Here is a 20,218-nt window from a genome sequence, read left to right as displayed (position 1 = left end):
CAGTTAAGTATTAGTTTGCCTTTACTCCTTCTAGACAGCCATTGAGTTATTCAATATTTATTTGCAAAACCAAAAAATGTATTTATAATAAAACCCTGGAAACCAATCTGGCATGAAATTAGTGAGACCATGATGGTTTGAAATCGTGTCTCCTTTAACCTTGAGTTTATTTCCTTTCTTCTGGAGTTCTTGTATTGGCGCTCTACCTCTGTCCTTCCATAATACTTTTGTTTTATATTTTTCTTTGATCTGAATATCGTTTTCTACTTATATTTTATGATTATTTTATTGTTTGTATTCATGGTGTAAAACATCTGAAATATTTTATAGAAAAAAAGTAGGATATAATTAAATCTAAAATCTATTTCTAATCTAAAATAAGAAAGTACCTTTTTTCGTGATTCATTCAGTGATTTCATCCATCTATCTATATTACTTAAGGATCTCCTACTATATGCCAGACTCTCTTCCAGGCACTAAGCAAGTAATTCATAAAACAAAGCCTTTGACTTACAGGGTCTCATTTCTCCCTTGGCAAGGAGACTTAATATTACTCCTTCTATTTACAGATGAGAGAACTGAAACAGAGTAACTTGCCTCAAACAACACTGTTGGGGCAAATGAGGACCATGCACTGACCTAAGCACTACTCCAACCATATCATATCACCTGCTGCTTAAAACTATGGTGAGCTTTCTAACATAAATAAAACTGCATATATGAAGAACTACTGAAATCAGCATCCTATAACACCTTAAAGACTTACAAGTATTAGTCAAATAAGTTAATCAGCTTCTGAAAAATGTAACTACATTTAATAATTCTGAAAATACTTTAAAGGGAAACTAATTATAAGTCTTAGATCAAGCAGTCAGATTTTTTTCTTCCAATCAACACAAAACATAATTTTCAAAACCTTTAGAGATTACTAAAATTATGCTAAACAAGTATGCCAGAGAAAAGGCAAACAAAACAGTCATATGTATACTTGGTAATCTGTGAAGTGGGAAACTGAGAATTTGGAAACTTAATGTTTCAGTGTGAAGGACAGATTTCCACGAATAGGCATATTTTTACAACAGTGAAATTGCCAGAGATGGATTTACCTGCAAGAGCCCACTCTCCTGTACCATGGGTGTGCCCACTGTAATACAAAACATACGTATCATGTCTAGGTCCATCCACAGTCCGAAGTTCAAGGAAAGCTTTCAGTTTGGAATGTAGAGTATCAAAGGACAGGCCACTTGTGGAATAGTCACATCCATAGGTCTCAATCATGTGATATGCAAAAAACCTTTGGATAGCATTGAGCATGCCAGTAGACCTCAAATTTAACTCCTGTACATGTTCTGGTGGAAGAAGTGTTGGCTGACCATCAGGACTGAAGAAGGAGAAAAAAAGATCATTTTAGTGTTTATGAAGTGTTCATTCTATGTCACATTCCTATTCTTCATTTATAATAAATTATCTAAGAATCATAAGTGGCTAATTAAATGGCAGGATTTTTTTTTTTTTTTTTTGCTGTATGCGGGCCTCTCACTGTTGTGGCCTCTCCCGTTGCGGAGCACAGGCTCCAGACGCGCAGGCTCAGCGGCCATGGCTCACGGGCCCAGCCGCTCCGAGGTATGTGGGATCTTCCCGGACCGGGGCACGAACCCGTGTCCCCTGCATCAGCAGGCGGACTCTCAACCACTGCGCCACCAGGGAAGCCCAGGATTTTTTTTTTAAGAAAAACATCTTTCCTAAATTTTCTACAGTGATAAGAATTAAGCTTGGAAAATCAAAGCCTAGTTTCTAAAAATTATATTTCTTATCAATAAAACTGGAAGCTGGGAGAATATCTCCAAATGTAGATAGTACTACTCTTCATTCTTTATTCATATTTTCTTACCAAATGACAGATATTAAACAAAACTTTAAAAAGCAAGACTGTACTAATTCTACCCCCAAAATGTTTCAAGAATACCTGGGTGGGGACAATAATGAAAGTACTTTTTTGAGAAAAAAAATTTTAACAAAATCTGGAAGCGATATTTAAAATTATATATTTAATTTCTGTGTTGAAAAAGACAGTCTTTATAAAGTTGTGTTCAAGTTTTACTAACTTAAGGTACATAAATGATAGAACTTACCTTTTAATAAATGACATTTTAAAACAATTATTATGGACTTCCCTGGTGGCACAGTGGTTAAGAATCCACCTGCCAATGCAGGGGACATGAGTTCGAGCCCTGGTCTGGGAAGATCCCACATGCCACGGAGCAACTAAGCCCATGTGCCACAAGTACTGAGCCTGCACTCTAGAGCCCGTGAGCCATAATTACTGAGCCCACGCACTGCAACTACTGAAGCCCGCACACCTAGAGCCCGTGCTCTGCAATGAGAGAAGCCACCGCAATGAGAAGCCTGCACACTGTAACAAAGAGTAGCCCCTGCTCGCCTCAACAAGAGAAAGCCCAGGTGCAGCAACGAAGACCCAACGCAGCCAAAAATGAATACATAAAATAAATTTATTTTAAAAAATTATTACTATTTAGGTCCACTGCCTTATATACTACTGAATACTAACTGAAGACTTAGACCTGATCCTGGAATACATGTAAAACGGTACTTTAGTAAAGATAATAAACCAAGTCTTAAAACTAGCATAATCAAATCAATATTGAAGGAGAAAAAAATCATAACTCTTATCCAAAAAAGAGACTTCTAGTAGGAATTGTGTAAACTTTATATTTTGCTTCATGTATTATCAATACTATTCTATTAATTCTATAAAAGTTTTCATTAAAAGAACAAAACATTTTGTCTCTATCTGTATCATTTAACAGCCTCAAAACAGCGAAAGAATAAAGCAATGCATAATCAAAAATTATAACAATAAAAATCTAACTGTGCAAAGTACTATTTCCACATATTCTTCCTGCAGAGTTGTCACATCTTACTTTATGTGATCCTTCTAAACGTATTTCTTTTACTTCTCATGAGAATCTTCAACTTATATATCAAGTCTTTAATATGGAGGAAATATTTACTATGTGTTTTTATGTCAAATATTTGAAATCAGATACAAACTTCATTTCAAGCCCTCTCCTACCCCTGGCCAAGGAAAGTATGATGACTGCTTGGTCAACAGAATTCATTAATGGCAAGGAACTATTTTTTTCTACTTCAAAGGTACTTAACTACAAAAGAAAAACTAAAATTTGGCAGTATTTACAGACTGAAACAGGTTTGCCATACATTTGGGGTCAAAAATATTTCCAAATAAAACTGCAATCAAATACTTAACTTCACTGCCAATGTTTTTGAATTCGTGGTATTTGTATGACACTTTCTAGTAGTGTTTTTACATTTATAGTCTCATTAGCTCTTCATAACATTTCTCTATATGGGCAGAATGGTATTGTTTGCATTTTAGATAAATACACTGAGGTCCAGAGAAGTTATGATCTGCCTAAAGTAACACAGAACTAGAATTTAGGACGCTGAGGTCCAGTGTACATTCTATTATACTTCACCATGTTGCTTCACATTTTCTTAAACGAGATATCCCTCTCTAAAGAAAGGGCAGGAACTTTACTTAGAAAATCCATTCATAATTTATGAAAATCCACTCATATTTTATGATTTTTAGCTAAAATATAAGCTAATCACATTTATCAAAAATAAAATTTTAATTGAACCCTGAAGATTATATTATTACTCAGAGTAGATAAAGGTTCTTAAACATTTGGGATAAATGGAAAATAAAAAAGCAAGAGTATTATACTTTGAGAATATTATAGTTTTGAAAAAATAAGCTATCATCTTATACCAATATTAGCAAAATATTGAGTCAAGTAGCTATTACTTATTATACTAGGTTACTGTACCTGCAGAAGTTGGTGGGAATCACAATAGCATATCCAACAGATGTTCCTCCTAAACAGTTACCCAATTCATGGAAGAGGCCATGAGCCATAGATTCCAATGGCAAAACAATCAGAAACATGCTCAAGAAGATTCCATTTGTTGGCTAAAAAATATTTAAAACATCATGTTTACATAGAGTGGGTGACTGAACTTATATATGTGTATACGTATATATATTTACATAAATGCATATTCATTTTTTGCCTCTACTTCCAACAAGGATAAAAAGGATAATTAATGACCTAAAAATCGTTGTAAGTTGAAAGAGACAAGTGTATACATGGATAAGCAATGAACCCTAAATTTATCTCTAAGCTGCTTGGAAGTCATGGCAAAACAAATACAGCACACCGCATTTTTATGATGTGCTGTATTTTTATGATGGGATGTCAAGTAACATCCCACTCAAACTAAAAAACAAAACAAAAATATAACCACACCCTTGATATGACAGAGAAAAAGCCAGAAAACAAATCCTTTCCTGTTAAAACCCACATGCTCTAAATCATTTTACAAATAACACACTCATTTACTTTATCAGAAAAGGTACTTTAGAAAGGGCTTTTTTTCCCCCTGTGAAATGTCCAGAAATTAAGAGAAAATCTTAAACTGTAAGTTCCTTAAAGCTATCAAAATGAATTCCATTCTTAAACTTATAACAAACTTTTCCTTTGAAAAGTTCTAGACTATAAATTCAAAACTAAAAAAAAAGTATATATATATATATATATATATATATATACACATACATACATATAAAGACATATATTGAAGACATTTAAGCAGCCTAAAAACAGAATGTAAAAAGGGAGGCAGGAGACATATTAAGAGAAGACAAGATTTAAGTAGTATTTGCAATTAAAAGAAACAAACAAACAAAAAATTAAAGGACCCATTTAAATGAAAAGGAAAAGGAAGGATGAGTCACTCAGAACTGACCTATATTTTTACAATACGGATAGTATCCCACATTTTTTGTGTTGCTACTGCACATATTACACAGTTATGTGTCTATGTGCATGAATACAGTTTTCTAACACTAAGAAGTGGTTCATTTGATCAGAACTTCAATAAAAAAATAAAGTTGACTCCGATAATGGAAAAATGGATATAATGCCCTATTTTTGGTACATTATGTGTTATCAGTTACATAAATAATACAGTACATGCTCAATTTAGAAACAACAGAAAATACAAATGAGTAAAACTATGATTAGAATAATTCCAAGTACCATCATCCACACACAGCTAACTTTTTAAAATATGTTCAGACATCATACAATATATATAAATATTCACAAATACTTAGTTTCTTACCAAAGTGCAATGAGATATAATGTTCTGCAAACGTTTTAATATGTTAAAGCCCATTAATGTAATTCTAAATTATTTGTAAATATCAAAAGGTATTACTATCATATTTATAAAATTTTAATTAGCTGATTTCCTATTTGTTGTATTTAGATTCCTTTTAATTTTCCCCTATGATAAACAAAACCAGAATAAGTATGGAGTTCTCTGATTATTACTTATGTTAAATACCTTTGATCATTTTGGTTTCATCTTTGGTGAAGCATTTTGCCGTGGGGCTGCCTTTCTGTCACTGATTTACAGTTTTATTTTGCTCTCAGTATATTTTAGATAAAAGTCTTTAGTTGGATACAAACAGATGGAGAGATATACCATGTTCTTGGATTGGAAGAATCAACATTGTGAAAATGACTCTACTACCCAAAGCAATCTACAGATTCAATGCAATCCCTATCACATTACCAATGGCATTTTTCACAGAACTAGAACAAAAAATTTTACAATTTGTATGGAAACACAGAAGACCCCAATAACTAAAGCAATCTTGAGAAAGAAAAAGGGAGCTGGAGGAGTCAGTCTCCCTGACTTCAGACGATACTACAAAGCTACAGTAATCAAGATAGTATGGTACTGGCACAAAAACAGAAATATAGCTCAATGGAACAGGATAGAAAGCTCAAAGATAAACCCATGCACCTCGTGAATTGATACAGCCACTATGGAGAACAGCATGGACATCCTTAAAAAACTACAAATAGAACTACCATATGACCCAGCAATCCCACTGGTGGGCATATACCCTGAGAAAACCATAATTCAAAAAGAGACATGTACCACAATGTTCACTGCAGCATATTTACAAAAGCCAGGACATGGAAGCAACCTAAGTGTCCATCGACAGATGAATGGATAAAGAAGATATGGCACATATATACAATGGAATATTACTCAGCCATAAAAAGGAGTGAAACTGAGTTATTTGTAGTGAGGTGGATAGACCTAGAGTCTGTCATAGAGTGAAGTAACTCAGAAAAAGAAAAACAAATACCGTACGCTAATGTATATATATGGAATCTAGAAAAATGGTACTGATGAACCTAGTGGCAGGGCAGGAATAAAGACGCAGACGTAGAGAATGGACTTGAGGACACAGGCAGTGGGAAGGGTAAACTGGGACGAAGTGAGAGAGTGGCATGGACTTATATATACTACCAAATGTAAAATAGCTAGCTAGTGGGAAGCAGCCACATAGCACAGGGAGATCAGCTCGGTGCTTTGTGATGACCTAGAGAGGTGGGATAGGGAGTGTGGGAGGGAGGCTCCAGAGGGAGGGGATATGGGTAATATGTATACATATAGCTGATTCACTTTGTTGTACAGCAGAAACTAACACAACATTGTCAAGCAATTAATGTACTGTAAAGTAATTAAGTAATGTAAAGCAATTACTCCAATAAAGATGTATTAAAAAAGTCTTTAGTTGGTTGTATTGCAAATACCTTTCCCTCTGTGACTGTTAATGCTGTTTTTTGCTTAACTTAAGTTCTTAAGTGTAACATTGTCATTTTGTGTCTTGTTAAATCTTCTCCACCCACCTAAAAGTCAAGAAGGTATTGTACATTATCCTCTAAAGGCTTTGTTGTTTTGCACTTTGCTTTTAGGTCTATAATCCAAATGTAGTTATTTTTATAATAACAGTCCAAATTAAGTTTTTTATGTGAACACCCAATTATCTAATTACTAATTATTGAAAATCTCAACCATTCCACATTACTGTATCATCTTTGTCATAAATCAAGTATTCTGATATCTACTTTTATACTCTTATGTTCCACTGGCCTATCTGTCTATCCCTTCAAATATTTCCTTTTGTCCACATTTCCTCCTTTATTTCTGGGACTCCAGTAAAACACAGATGATATCTCTCTGTATCCTCAATGAGTCTTATCCTTTTCTCTGTATAGTATTTTCTCTATTTTTCCTCTTTAAGCTCCTTCTTTCATAGCTTCATCTGAACTATATTTTCCAGTTCACTAATGCTCACTTCTCATTTGTCTAATCTGTTAAACTAGCACATTGAATGCATTTCAGATATTTTATTTTCTGATTCTAAAACTTGTCTAGTTCTTTTTCAAATCTGCCTTGTCACTTTCTTACAATTTCTAACTTCCTACCATTATGTATTATCTTTGCTTTTTTTTCAACTTGCTAAGTATGATGGCTTTCTTTGTTTGATAATTCCAATATCTCAAGACTTTTTGGTCTGCCTATCGTCTGTTGGTTCTGCTGCTTCTTGCTCTCAATGCCATGTGAGTGTGTGTGTGTATCTGGTTATATTTATGAGCTGAACACTGTATGCAAAAAAACTATTATATGATTAATTTCGGACCTAGGATAATTATACCTTCTCCAAGAGGATGTTTGTTTCTTCCAGGATGCTGGGGGTTATTAACAGTCTACATATCTTAATCCAGGTTTGACCACTTAATCCAGGTTGGATCACTAATAGGATACAATGTCAGGAGGCAAATTCGTTAAAGGACGTAATGTACATATTAAAAAATATATTTCCGCTATAAACACCATTTCTTCTCATACAACTTATGTATGTCCAAGAGAATTCACATAGTTTGTATATTGGTTGGGTTAATGATAACTATCAGTGAGCACAATTACCATTTTTTGACATAGCTTACAACTTAAAAGATGCAACAATTCTCACAACTATTACTACAGCAATTTCAACTGCTTTTTCAGTTAACTCTTAGGTTTAACGGGTAATCATCTGATCTACAAATATTGATAATTTCATTATTTTCTTTTCAATTCCTATACCTTCTATTACATATGTTGCTCCATTATAATAGAAAAATGCTTCGATCAATTAAACCCTTATTCACATAAAAGTGGATAGGGAACTTTTAGATATGGATGGCCAACTGTACTACACCATAAATATAAGGGACTTGAGCAACTGCGAATTTTGGTATTCATAGGGGGTACTGGAACCAACCCCCTGTGGATACCGAGGGAGGACTGTACATTCAAATTATGTCAGCCATTTATATAAAATAATTATTGGTGGGGTGATCAACATGGTGAAGAAGTAGGACAGGGAGCTCACCTTCCCACCCACAAAAACATTAAAAACACATCTACAAGTGGAACGATTCACATAGAACATCTACTGAACACTGGCGGAAGACCTCAGACTTCCCAAAGGGCAAGAAAACCTCCATGTAACAGGGTAGGACAAAAGGAAAACGAAAAAGAAAGAAATCAGGACAGGGCCTGCACCCCAGGGAGGGAGCTGTGAATGAGAAAAGGTTCCTGAATTTTGGGGAGTCCCCTCACTGGTAGGGAAATCAGCCTGGATGGAGGGGAGCTTTGGAGCCTAGGAGAGCGCAGCAACAGGTTTGCAGAAGGCAAAACAGTCACCTGCACAGAAGGTCATCAGTGCCACCCTGTGCTCCCCCGCCTGAGACGCTCAGCTGTTGGTGAGGGTGGGGGCTAGGTGCTGAAGTACAGGCTTCAGGGGTCAGACCCAGGGAAGGGACCAGGGTTGGCTGCATGGAGGCAGCCTGAAGAGGCTAGACTGTGGCAACAGAGGGAGTACTCAGAAGAAGCCAGGGCCTGCCACAGAGGCAAGGTGCCATTGTTGGGGGTGGAGGGGGAGAGGGGTGGGCCCACCATTAAGAGCTCCTTTCCCTGTGAGTGCTCCCAGGCAACAGGACACCGCCCACAGGAGCTGTTGGTGGGAGGGGGTGGTGGTGTGCAAGTCATCACTGCCATCCTGGGCTCCAGAGGTGGGCACAGGTCGCCACTATGAGACCTAAAAGCAGGCTGCCCTTACTATCCCAGGAGTGCACGGATAGCAGCCGCCCACAGGAGACCCCCCAAGCAGGTGCCAAGCCCTGCCCCCACTGTCCTGTGAGTGCACAAGGGCCGCTGAACCCGCACACCCCACATAAAAAGGTAAAGGACAGCACACGCTGAGGAAAGAGACAGCAAGCATCCAAACTAAAAGCTGCCCCTCTATTTTGGAAAAGATGGCGGAGTAGAAGGACTTGAGCCCCCCTCCTCCCATAAAAATACCAAAATCACAACTAACTGCTGAACAGCCAACAACAGAAAAGACTGGAACCTACCAAAAAAGATATTTTACATCCAAAGACAGAGAAAAATCCACAACAAGATGATGGGAGGAGTGCTTTTGTGACATTATCAAATCCCATACCTGCCAGGTGAACAACCCACAAACTGGAAAATTATACTGTAGAGGTTCTCCCACAAGAGTGAAAGTCCTGAGTCCCATGTCCGGCTCCCCAGCCTGAGGATCTGGCATCAGGAGGAGGAACCCTCAGAGCATTTGGCTTTGAAGGCCAGCAGGGCTTGAGTGTAGCAGCTCCAGAGGAGTGGGGGAAACACAGACTCCACTCTTGGAGGGTGCACACAGGTTTTACATACACTGGGACCCAGCACAAAGCAGTAACTCCATAGGAACCTGGGCTGGACCTACCTATGAGACTTGGAGGATCTCTGGCAGAGATGGGGGTCAGCTGTGGTTAAATAGTGGGGAGGGGGAGCAAGAACACTGATGGCAGAGGCCCCGGAGAACACGGATCAGCATGAGTTCTCCCAGAGGTCATTGCCAGTTTGGTATCAAGACCTAGTCCTAACCAACAGCCTACAGGCTCCAGTGCCAGAATGCCTCAAGCCAAACAACCATCAGGATAGGAACACAGCCCCATCCATCAGCAGACAACGTGCCTAAAGCTGTACTGAGCTCACAGCAACCTCTAAGCACACCCCTTGACATGGTCCTGCCCAGCAGAAGGACAAGACCCAGTTCCACCCACCAGTGGGCAGGCACCAGTCCCTCCCACAAGGAAGCTTGCAAAAGCCACAGGACCAACCTTTCCCAGCAGGGGGCAGACACCAGAAGTAAGAGGAGCTACGATCCTGCAGCCAGTGGAAAGGAGACCACAAACACAGAAAGTTAGACAAAATAAGAAGGCAGAGAAATATACTCTAAAGGAATGAGATTAAAACCCCATAAGAACAACCAAATGAAGAGGAGATAGGCAACCTACCTGAAAAAGAAATTAGAGTAATGATAGTACAGATGATCCAACAACCCAGAAAAATATTGTAGATACAGATCAAAAAGATACAAGAAATGTTTAACAAAGAATTAGAAGATTTAAAGAACAGAGATGAACAATACAATAAGTGAAATGAAAAATACACTAGAAGGAATCAATAGCAGAATGACTGAGGCAGAAGAACGAGTAAGTGAGCTGGAAGACAGAATGGTGGAAATCACTGCCACAGAGCAGAATAAAGAAAAAAGAATGAAAAGAAAGGAGGACCGTCTATAGAGACCTCTGGGACAATATTAAACACACCAACATTTGCATTAAAGGGATCCAGAAGGAGAAGAGAGAGAGAAAGGGTCTGAGAAAATATTTGAAGAGATTATAGCCGAAAACTTCCCTAACATGAGAAAGGAAACACTCAAGTCCAGGAAGTGCAGAGTCCCATACAAGATAAACCCAGGGAATAACACACTGAGACACATAGTAATCAAACTGACAAAAATTATACACAAAGAAAAAAATACTAAAACCAATTAAGGGAAAAACAACAAATAACATACAAGCGAATGCCCATTTCAGCTGATTTTTCAGCAGAAACTCTGCAGGCCAGAAGGGAGTGGCATGATATATTTAAAGTGATGAAAGGGAAAAAAACTACAACCAAGAATACTCTACACAGCAAGGCCCTCGGACGGATTAAATGGAGAAATCAAAAGCTTTACAGACAAACAAAAACTAAGAGAATTCAGCACCACCAAACCAGCTTTACAACAAATCCTAAAGGAACTTCTCTAGGTAAAAAAGAAAAGGCCACAACTAGAAACAAGAAAATTATAAGTGGGAAAGCTCACTGGTAAAGGCAAACATAAAACAAAGGTAGGAAATCACCCCCCACACAAATATAATATCAAAACCAGAAATCGTGAGAAGAGAAGAGTACAAATGCAGGATATTAGAAATGCACTGGAAACTAATAAGAGACCAGCAACTTAAAACAATATTGTACATATATAGACTGCTATATCAAAACCTCATGGGAACCACAAACCAAATATCTGCAATAGATACACACACAAAAAAGAAAAAGCAGGGCTTCCCTGGTGGCTCAGTGGCTGAGAGTCCGCCTGCTGATGCAGGGGTCGCGGGTTCGTGCCCCGGTCTAGGAAGATCCCACGTGCTGCGGAGCAGCTGGGCCCGTGAGCCATGGCCGCTAAGCCTGCGCATCCGGAGCCTGTGCTCCACAACAGGAGAGGCCACAACAGTGAGAGGCCTGCGTACCGCAAAAAAAAAAAGAAAAAAAAAAGAAAAAGAAATCCTAAAGATAGACATCAAGTAAAAAGAGAATAAAGAAAAAGGGAAGAAAAAAGACCTTCAAAAACAAATCCAAAACAATGAACAAAACAGCAATAAGAACATACATATTGATAATTACATTAAATGTAAAAGGATTAAATGCTCCAACCAAAAGACATAGACTGGCTGAATGGATACAAAAGCAAGACATAGATATATGCTGTCTGCAAGAGACCCACATCAGATCTAGGGACACATACAGACTGAAAGTGAAGGGATGGAAAAGGGTATTCCATGCATATGGAATTCAAAGAAAGCTGGAGTAGCAATTTTCATATCAGACAAAATAGATTTTAAAATGAAGACTGTTGCAAGAGACACAGAAAGACACTACATAATGATCAAGGGATCAATCCAAGAAGAAGATATAACAGTTGTAAATATATATGAACCCAACATAGGAGCACCTCAATAAATAATCAAGTGCTAACAGCCATAAAAGGAGAACTCAACAGGAACACAATAGTGGGGCACTTTAACACCCCATTTTCATCAGTGGACAGATAATCCATGTAGAAAATCAATAAGGAAACACAGGCCTTAAATGACATATTAGACCAGATGATTGCATTGATATTTATAGAGCATTTCATCCAAAAGCAGCAGATTATCCAGGATTGATCACATACTGGGTCACAAAGCAAGCCTCGGTAAACTGAAGAAAACTGAAATCATATCAAGCATCTTTTCTGAGCACAACACTATGAGATTAAAAATCAACTATAAGAAAAAAAGGTAAAAAACACAAACACATGGAGGCTAAAGACTATGCTACTAAACAACCAATGGATCACTAAAGAAAGAAAAAGAGGAAATCAAAATATACCTGGAGACATGGGCTTCCCTGGTGGTGAAGTGGTTAAGAATCCACCTACCAATGTAGGGGACACGGGTTCAAGCCCTGACTGGGAAGATCCCCCATGTCACGGAGCAACTAAGCCCCTGCGACACCACTACTGAGCCTGCACTCTAGAGCCCACAAGCCACAGCTACTGAGCCTGCAAGTCACAACTACTGAAGCCCACATGCCTAGAGCCCATGCTCTGCAACAGTAGAAGCCAACACAATGAGAAGCCTGCACACCACAACAAAGAGTAGCTCCCACCTGCTACAACTAGAGAAAGCCTGCGCACAGCAACGAAGACCCAACGCAGACAAAAATAAATTAAAAACAAAAAAAAAACCCTAGAAACAAATGAAAACAAAAGAATGACAATCCAGAACCTATGGGATGCAGCGAAAGCAGTTCTACGAGGGAAGTTTATAGCAATACAATCTTACCTAGGAAATAAGAAAAACCTCAAACAACCTAATCTTACACCTAAAGCAACTAGAGCAAAAAGAACAAGCAAAACCCAAAGTTAGTAGAAGGAAAGAAATCAAAGATCAGAGCAAAAACTAAATGAAATAGAAATGAAGAAAATAATAGAAAAGATCAATGAGACTAAAGGCTGGTTCTTTAAAAAGATAAATGAAATTGACAAACCTTTAGCCAGACTCATCTAGAAAAAAAGGGAGAGGGCGCAAATCAATAAAATTAGAAATGAAAAAGGAAAAGTTACAACTGACACCAAAGAAATATAAAGGATCATAAGACACTACTACAAACAACTGTATGGCAATAAAATGGACAACCTAAAAGAAATGGACAAATTCTTAGAAAGGTACAACCTTCCAAGACTGAACCAGGAAGAAACTGAAAATATGAACAGACCAATCACAAGTACTGAAACTGGAACAGTGATTTAAAAACTTCCCACTAACAAAAGTCCAGGACCAGAGAGCTTCACAGGTGAATTCTTTCAAACATTTAGAGAAGAGTTAACACATCCTTCTGAAACCCTTCTAAAAAACTGCAGAGGAAGGAGCATTCCCAAGCTCATTCTATGAGGCCACCATCACCCTGATACCAAAACCAGACAAAGATATGATAAAAAAAGAAAATTACAGGTATCACTGATGAACATAGACACAAGAATACTCAATAAAATACTAGCAAACCGAATCCAACAATACATTAACAGGATCATACACCATGATCAAGTGGGATTTATCCCAGGGATGCCAGGATTCTTCAATGTCTGCAAATCAGTGTGGTATCAACAAACTGAATACTAAAAACCATATGATAATCTCAATAGGTGCAGAAAAAGCTTTTGATAATATTCAACACCCATTTATGATTAAAAATTCTCCAGAAAGTGGGCATAGAGGGAACTTACCTCAACATAATAAAGGCCATATATTGATTATCAGTCTAAAGCAAGCAGATATAGGAAGGGTTTAACATACTTGAAAAACAGCGCAACCACAAATCAAAAACATACAACAGATTCACAAAAACCAAAAAGAAGAGAATACAAGCATAAAATGAAAGGAAATCATCAAACCACAAGAAGAAGAAGAAAAACAAAGAAGAAACAAAGAATCAACTGGAAAAAAAGGTTGAAATGGCAATAAATACATATGTACCAATAATTACCTTACATGCCAATGGACTGAATACTCCAATCAAAAGACAGAGTGGCAGACTGGATAAAAATCAAGAGCCTACAATATGCTGCCTATAAGAGACCCACCTCAGGGCAAAGGACACAGACAGATTGAAAGTGAGGGGATGGAAAAATATTTCAGGCAAACGGAAATGACAGGAAAGCGGGAGTTACAATACTCATAACAGACAAAATAGACTTTAAAGACTATGAAGAAAACTAAAGAAGAGCACTATATAATGATAAGAGGATCAATACAAGAAGAGGACATTACACTCATCAACTTATATGCACATAATATAGGAGCACACAAATACATAAAACAAATAATAACAGACATAAAGGGAGAAATCAATGGAAATACAATAATAGTAGGAGACTTTAACACCCCACTCACATCAACAGACAGATCTTCCGGAGAGAGAATCAATAAGGCAACAGAGATCCTAAATGATACAATAGAACAGTTAGACTTAATTGATATCTTCAGGACATTACATCCAAAAAAACCTGAATACACATTCTTTTCAAGCGCACATGGAAGATTCTCTAGGATTGACCACATACTAGGGTACAAAACTAACCTCAACAAATTTAAGAGTACAGAAATTATTTCAAGCATCTTCTCTGACCACAATGGCATGAAACTAGAAATCAACCACAGGAAAAGAAATGAGAAAAAAAATGACTATGTGGAGACTAAACAACATGCTACTAGAAAACCAATGGAAATTAAAAAATAACTTGAGACAAACGACAATGAAAACACAACCATACAAAATCTATGGGACACAGCAAAAGCAGTTCTTAGAGGGAAGTTCATAGCAATAGAGGCCTTCATCAAAAAACAAGAAAAATCTTAAGTAAACAACCTAACTTACCACCTAAAAGAATTAGAAAAAGAACAAACAGAACCTAAAGTCGGCTGAAGGAAGGAAATAATAAAGATCAGGGAGGAAAAAACAGAGATTCAAGAAACAACAGAAAAAAATCAACAAAACCAAGAGCTGGTTCTTTGAAAGGGTAAACAAAATTGACAAACCTCTGCCCAGGCTCACCAAGAAGAAAGAGAACCCAAATAAACAAAACAAGAAATGAAAAAGGAGAAATCTCAACTGACACCACAGAAACACAAAAAACCATAAGGCAATACTATGAACAATTATATGTCAACAAATTTGACAACCTAGAAGAAATGGATAACTTTCTAGAAACATAGAGCCCACCAAAAGTGAATCAAGAAGAAATAGATAAATTATGTGAACAGACTGATCATTTGAAGTGAAATAGAATCTGTAATTAAAAAAACTCCCTACAAACAAAAGTGTGGGACCAGATGGATTCACAGGCAAATTCTACCAAACATACGAAGAAGAACTTATAACAATTCTTCTCAAACTCTTCCAAAAGAATGAAGGGGGAACACTCCCAAAGACATTCTATGAAGCCACCATCACCCTGGTACCAAAAGCAGACAAAGACATCACTAAAAAAGAAAATTACAGGCCAATATCTTTGATGAATATAGATGCAAAATTTCTCAACAAAGTATTAGTAAACCGAATCCAACAACACATAAAAAAGATCATACACCACAACCAAGTGGGATACATCCCAGGTTCACTAGGCTGGTTCAACATTCGCAAATCAATCAATGTAATAAACCACAGTAGCAAAAGAAAAGTCAAAAACCACATGATCATCTCAATAGATGCAGAAAAAGCATTTGACAAAATTCAACATCTATTCATGATAAAAACTCTTACCAAAATGGGAATAGAGGGACCATATCTCAACATACTAGAAGCCATTTATCACAAACCCACAGCTAGTAGTATAATACTCAACAGTGAAAAGCTGAAAGCCTTCCTGCTAAAATCTGGAACAAGAAAAGGATGCCCACTCTCACCACTTCTATTCAACGTAGTATTGGAAGTCCTAGCCACAGCAATCAGACAAGAAAAAGAAATAAAATGTATCCTAATTGGAAGGAAAGAGGTAAAATTATCACTATATGCAGATGACACGATACTATATATAGAAAACCCTAAAGACTCAACACAAAGACTATTAGATCTAATAAATGAATTCAGCAAAGTAGCAGGATACAAGATTAACATTCATTTATTTACATTAACAATGAAATATCAGAAAGGGAATGTAAAAAAAAAAAAATATATATATATACCTTTTAAAATTGCACCAAAAAAAAAAAAAATACCTAGAGATAAACCTGACCAAGAAGGTGAAAGACTTATATGCTGAGAACTATAAAACATTAATAAAGGAAATAAAAGAGGATTCAAAGAAATGGAAAGATATCCCATGGTCTTGGATTGGAAGAATTAATATTGTAAAAATGGCAATACTACCCAAAGCACTCTACAGATTTAATGCGATCCCTATCATATTACCCATGACATTTTTCACAGAACTGAAACAAATAATCCAAAAATTTATATGGAACCATAAAAGACCCAGAATTGCCAAAGCAATCCTGAGGGGAAAATAAAAACAAAGTAGGAGGTAAAACTCTCCCAGACTTCAGCCAATACTACAAAGCTACAGTAATCAAAACAGTGTGGTTTTGGTACAAAAACAGACATACAGATCAGTGTAACAGAATAGAGGCTAGAAATAAACCCACACACCTATGGTCAATTAATCTTTGACAAAGGAGGCAAGAATATAAAATGGGAAACAGTCTCTTCAGCAAGTGGTGCTGGGAAAGTTGGACAGCTGCATGTAAACCAATGAAGTTAGAACACACCCTCACACCATGCACAAAAATAAACTCAAAATGGCTTAAAGACTTAAACATAAGACATGACACCATAAAACCCCTAGAAGAGAGCATAGGCAAAACATTCTCTGACATAAATCGTACCAATGTTTTCTTAGGTCAGCCTCCCAAGGCAAAAGAAATAAAAACAAAACTAAACAAATGGGACCTAATCAAACTTACAAGCTTTTGCACAGCAAAGGAAACTATTGAAAAAACGAAAAGACAAACTACGGAATGGGAGAAAATATTTGCAAATGATGCAACAGACAAGGGCTTAATCCCTAAAATATACAAACAGCCATACAACTCAACAACAACAAAAAACAAACGACCCAGTTGAAAAATGGGCAGAAGACCTTAACAGACATTTCCCCAAAGAAGCCATACAGATGGCCAGCAGGCACATGAAAAGATGTTCTACATCACTAATTATTAGAGAAATGCAAATCAAAACTACAATGAGGTACCACTTTACACATGTCAGAATGGCCATCATAAAAAGTCTACAAATAACAAATGCTGGAGAAAGTGTGAAGAAAAGAGAACCTTCCTACACTGTTAGTGGGAATATAAGTTGGTACAGTCACTACATAAAACAATATGGAGGTTCCTAGAAAACTAAAAATAGAATTACCATATAATCCAGCAATCCCACTCCTGGGCATATATCCAGACAATACTATAACTCAAAAAGATACACACACCTCAATGTTCATAAGCAGCACTATTCACAATAGCCGAGACATGGAAACAACCCAAATGTCCATTGACAGATGAATTGATAAAGAAGTTGTGGTACTACTAACACACCATTGTAAAGCAATTATACCCCAATAAAGATGTTTAAAAAAAAAAAAAGAAGTTGTGGTACGTATATACAATGGAATACTACTCAGCCATTAAAAAAAATGAAATAATGCCGTTTGCAGCAACACAGATGCAACTAGAGACTATCATACTAAGTGAAGTTAGAAAGAGAAAGACAAATACTATATGATATCACTTACATGTAGAATCTAAAATACGGCACAAATGAACCTATCTATAAAACAGAAATAGGGACTGCCCTGGTGGTGCAGTGATTAAGAATCCCCTTGCCAATGCAGGGGACACGGGTTTGAGCCCTGGTCCGGGAAGATTCCACATGCTGCAGAGCAACTGAGCCCATGCACCACAACTACTGAGCCCGTGTGCCACATCTACTGAAGCCCGTACTCCTACAGCCAGTGCTGCGCAACAAGAGAAGACACCGCGATGAGAAGCCTGCACACCACAATGAAGAGTAGCCCCTGCTCGCCACAACTAGAGAAAGCCTGCACACAGTAACGAAGACCCAACACAGCCAAAAATAAATAAATAAAATTTATTTTAAAAAAACAGAAACAGACTCACAGACATAAAGAACATACTTGTAGTTGCCAAGGGGAAGGGAAGTGGGGGAGGGAAGGACTGGGAGTTTGGCATTAGCAGATATAAACTATTATATATAGGATGGATAAACAACAACATCCTACTGTACAGTGCAGGGAACTATATTCAATCTCTTGTGATAAACCATAATGGAAAAGAATATATATAAAAAAGAATGTCTATACGTGTATGACTGAGTCACTCTGCTGTACAGGAGAGATTGGCATAACACTGTAAATCAACTATACTTCAATTTTAAATATTTAATTTAATTTAAAAAAAGATAGTATAGATAAAAGTGAACAGTTTGGCAATACAAAAAATTTGCAGTCTTAACAGTTGGCAAATGTGTCCAGGGGAGCCAAAATAAATTTAGGATGTTTTGTCCATTTGCCACATTCAGAAAGCTTCAATTTTACTGGCCTGCAACCCTTTATTCTACAGCTTCAACCTAAAAGTCATTTGTGACTTGGAGTACACCTTACATTTTAAACAACTCCCTGTAACAAATAAGATCAACTTACTTGACCAAAACTAGTAAGTATAGATACTTTTCTTCATTTGCTTCTACAAATCACCCTAAGCTCACTAGCAAACTTTTAAGACATGGCTCAAATTTCAAAGCAGGTATAAGCTGAACATAATAGCAGACCAATAAACAACTTTAAGTAATATTCTTTCCATTAAATGTAGTTACTAGTTATTCTCTATTCATCTGGGCTTTCAAGTCATGGTCAAAAGATTCAATATTTTCATATCCTAAAACTTTCTCAGCTAATAGGAACAAAATCTATTTATCCAATGTTGGAATTTCATTTTTTTAAAAACCTGGCATTTACATAAGAGATATGAATATTGTTTGTTTAGAAATATTTTTGTATGAGTCACATTAGTAACCAAGTTTGGGAAATATTATACATAGAAGTCTAACTAAGAAACACAATATATAAATGTATGTTACAATGCAATATGTAAATGGAGATATTATGCTCTTCAATGTGAGAAACCCATATTTAAGAAACAATAGGCAACTTCCAAAACTTTGCTTAGTTCCAGAACTTTAAGAACATTAGGAAAGCTACTTTACAGTTAGTTTTAAAGCAGCGATTTCTTTAAGTAGAGGCAATAGAGAAATTGTAGGGGAAAGGACTCAAGCTTTGGAGTTAGACTTTGGTTCAATCCTAGCATAGTCATTTACCATCTGTGTGTACATGAACAAATTAAGCTTTTCAGTCTGAATCTATAAAAGAGGGATATTTTATGAGCTTATTACATAGATTAGAAATATGTGAAATATGTCTAGTACAATAAAATGGTAGCTGTAATTTACAATGAAGCATTTATAAATTGCAATGAGGTTATTAAGAACAAAACAATAGAAATTTAAATGACGATTACCTTTTAATCTAAATGACAACTGCTATTTAGGAGATCTTATAGAGTTAAGGCCCTAGTAGATGCATTAGAAAAAAAATATTTTTCGAGTAGCCTCAAAAGAGATAGCAAAAATAGAAATTTTTGTAGACCACAATCTTGATAAAGGTAAAACACTGGTATGGGAATCAAACTTGGACAGTGTGTTGAATCTTACTTCTCCCCATGGACAAAATAGAGATGTTACATTAAATAATCTGTATGCTCATTTCCAACTCTAAAAATACATGGAACTAAGTAAAGTGGTTAAGAGTAAAGGCTGTGAAGGCAGACTGCCTGGATTCACACCAGCTGTGTAGCCTCAAGCAAGTTTCCTAATCTCTCAAGCATGTTTCTTCTCTACAAAATGGGAATAATAATGGTACCTATCTCAGAGTGTCATGAGGATTAAATAAATACACTCAAAGTACACAGAATGGTGG

The 20,218-nt window shown here is 36.8% G+C and overlaps 1 protein-coding gene across 1 annotated transcript in view; it reads right to left on the bottom strand.

Moving 5' to 3' along the window:
* The window catches only part of TMEM168 (transmembrane protein 168), a 52,237-nt gene that overhangs the window by 13,518 nt on the left and 18,501 nt on the right, over positions 1-20,218 (bottom strand). The window contains exons 3-4 of the mRNA XM_024757800.1: positions 3,873-4,015; positions 1,107-1,381 (exon numbers count right to left, since the gene is read on the bottom strand). Coding sequence (XP_024613568.1) covers positions 1,107-1,381; positions 3,873-4,015 — 418 coding nt within the window. The remainder of the gene's footprint in view (positions 1-1,106; positions 1,382-3,872; positions 4,016-20,218) is intronic.

The sequence above is a fragment of the Neophocaena asiaeorientalis genome, unplaced genomic scaffold (genome assembly GCF_003031525.2).
Source record: "Neophocaena asiaeorientalis asiaeorientalis breed wild unplaced genomic scaffold, Neophocaena_asiaeorientalis_V1.1 scaffold116, whole genome shotgun sequence".
Taxonomy (NCBI): Eukaryota; Metazoa; Chordata; class Mammalia; order Artiodactyla; family Phocoenidae; genus Neophocaena; species Neophocaena asiaeorientalis.
This window is presented reverse-complemented; position numbering and strand designations above follow the sequence as displayed.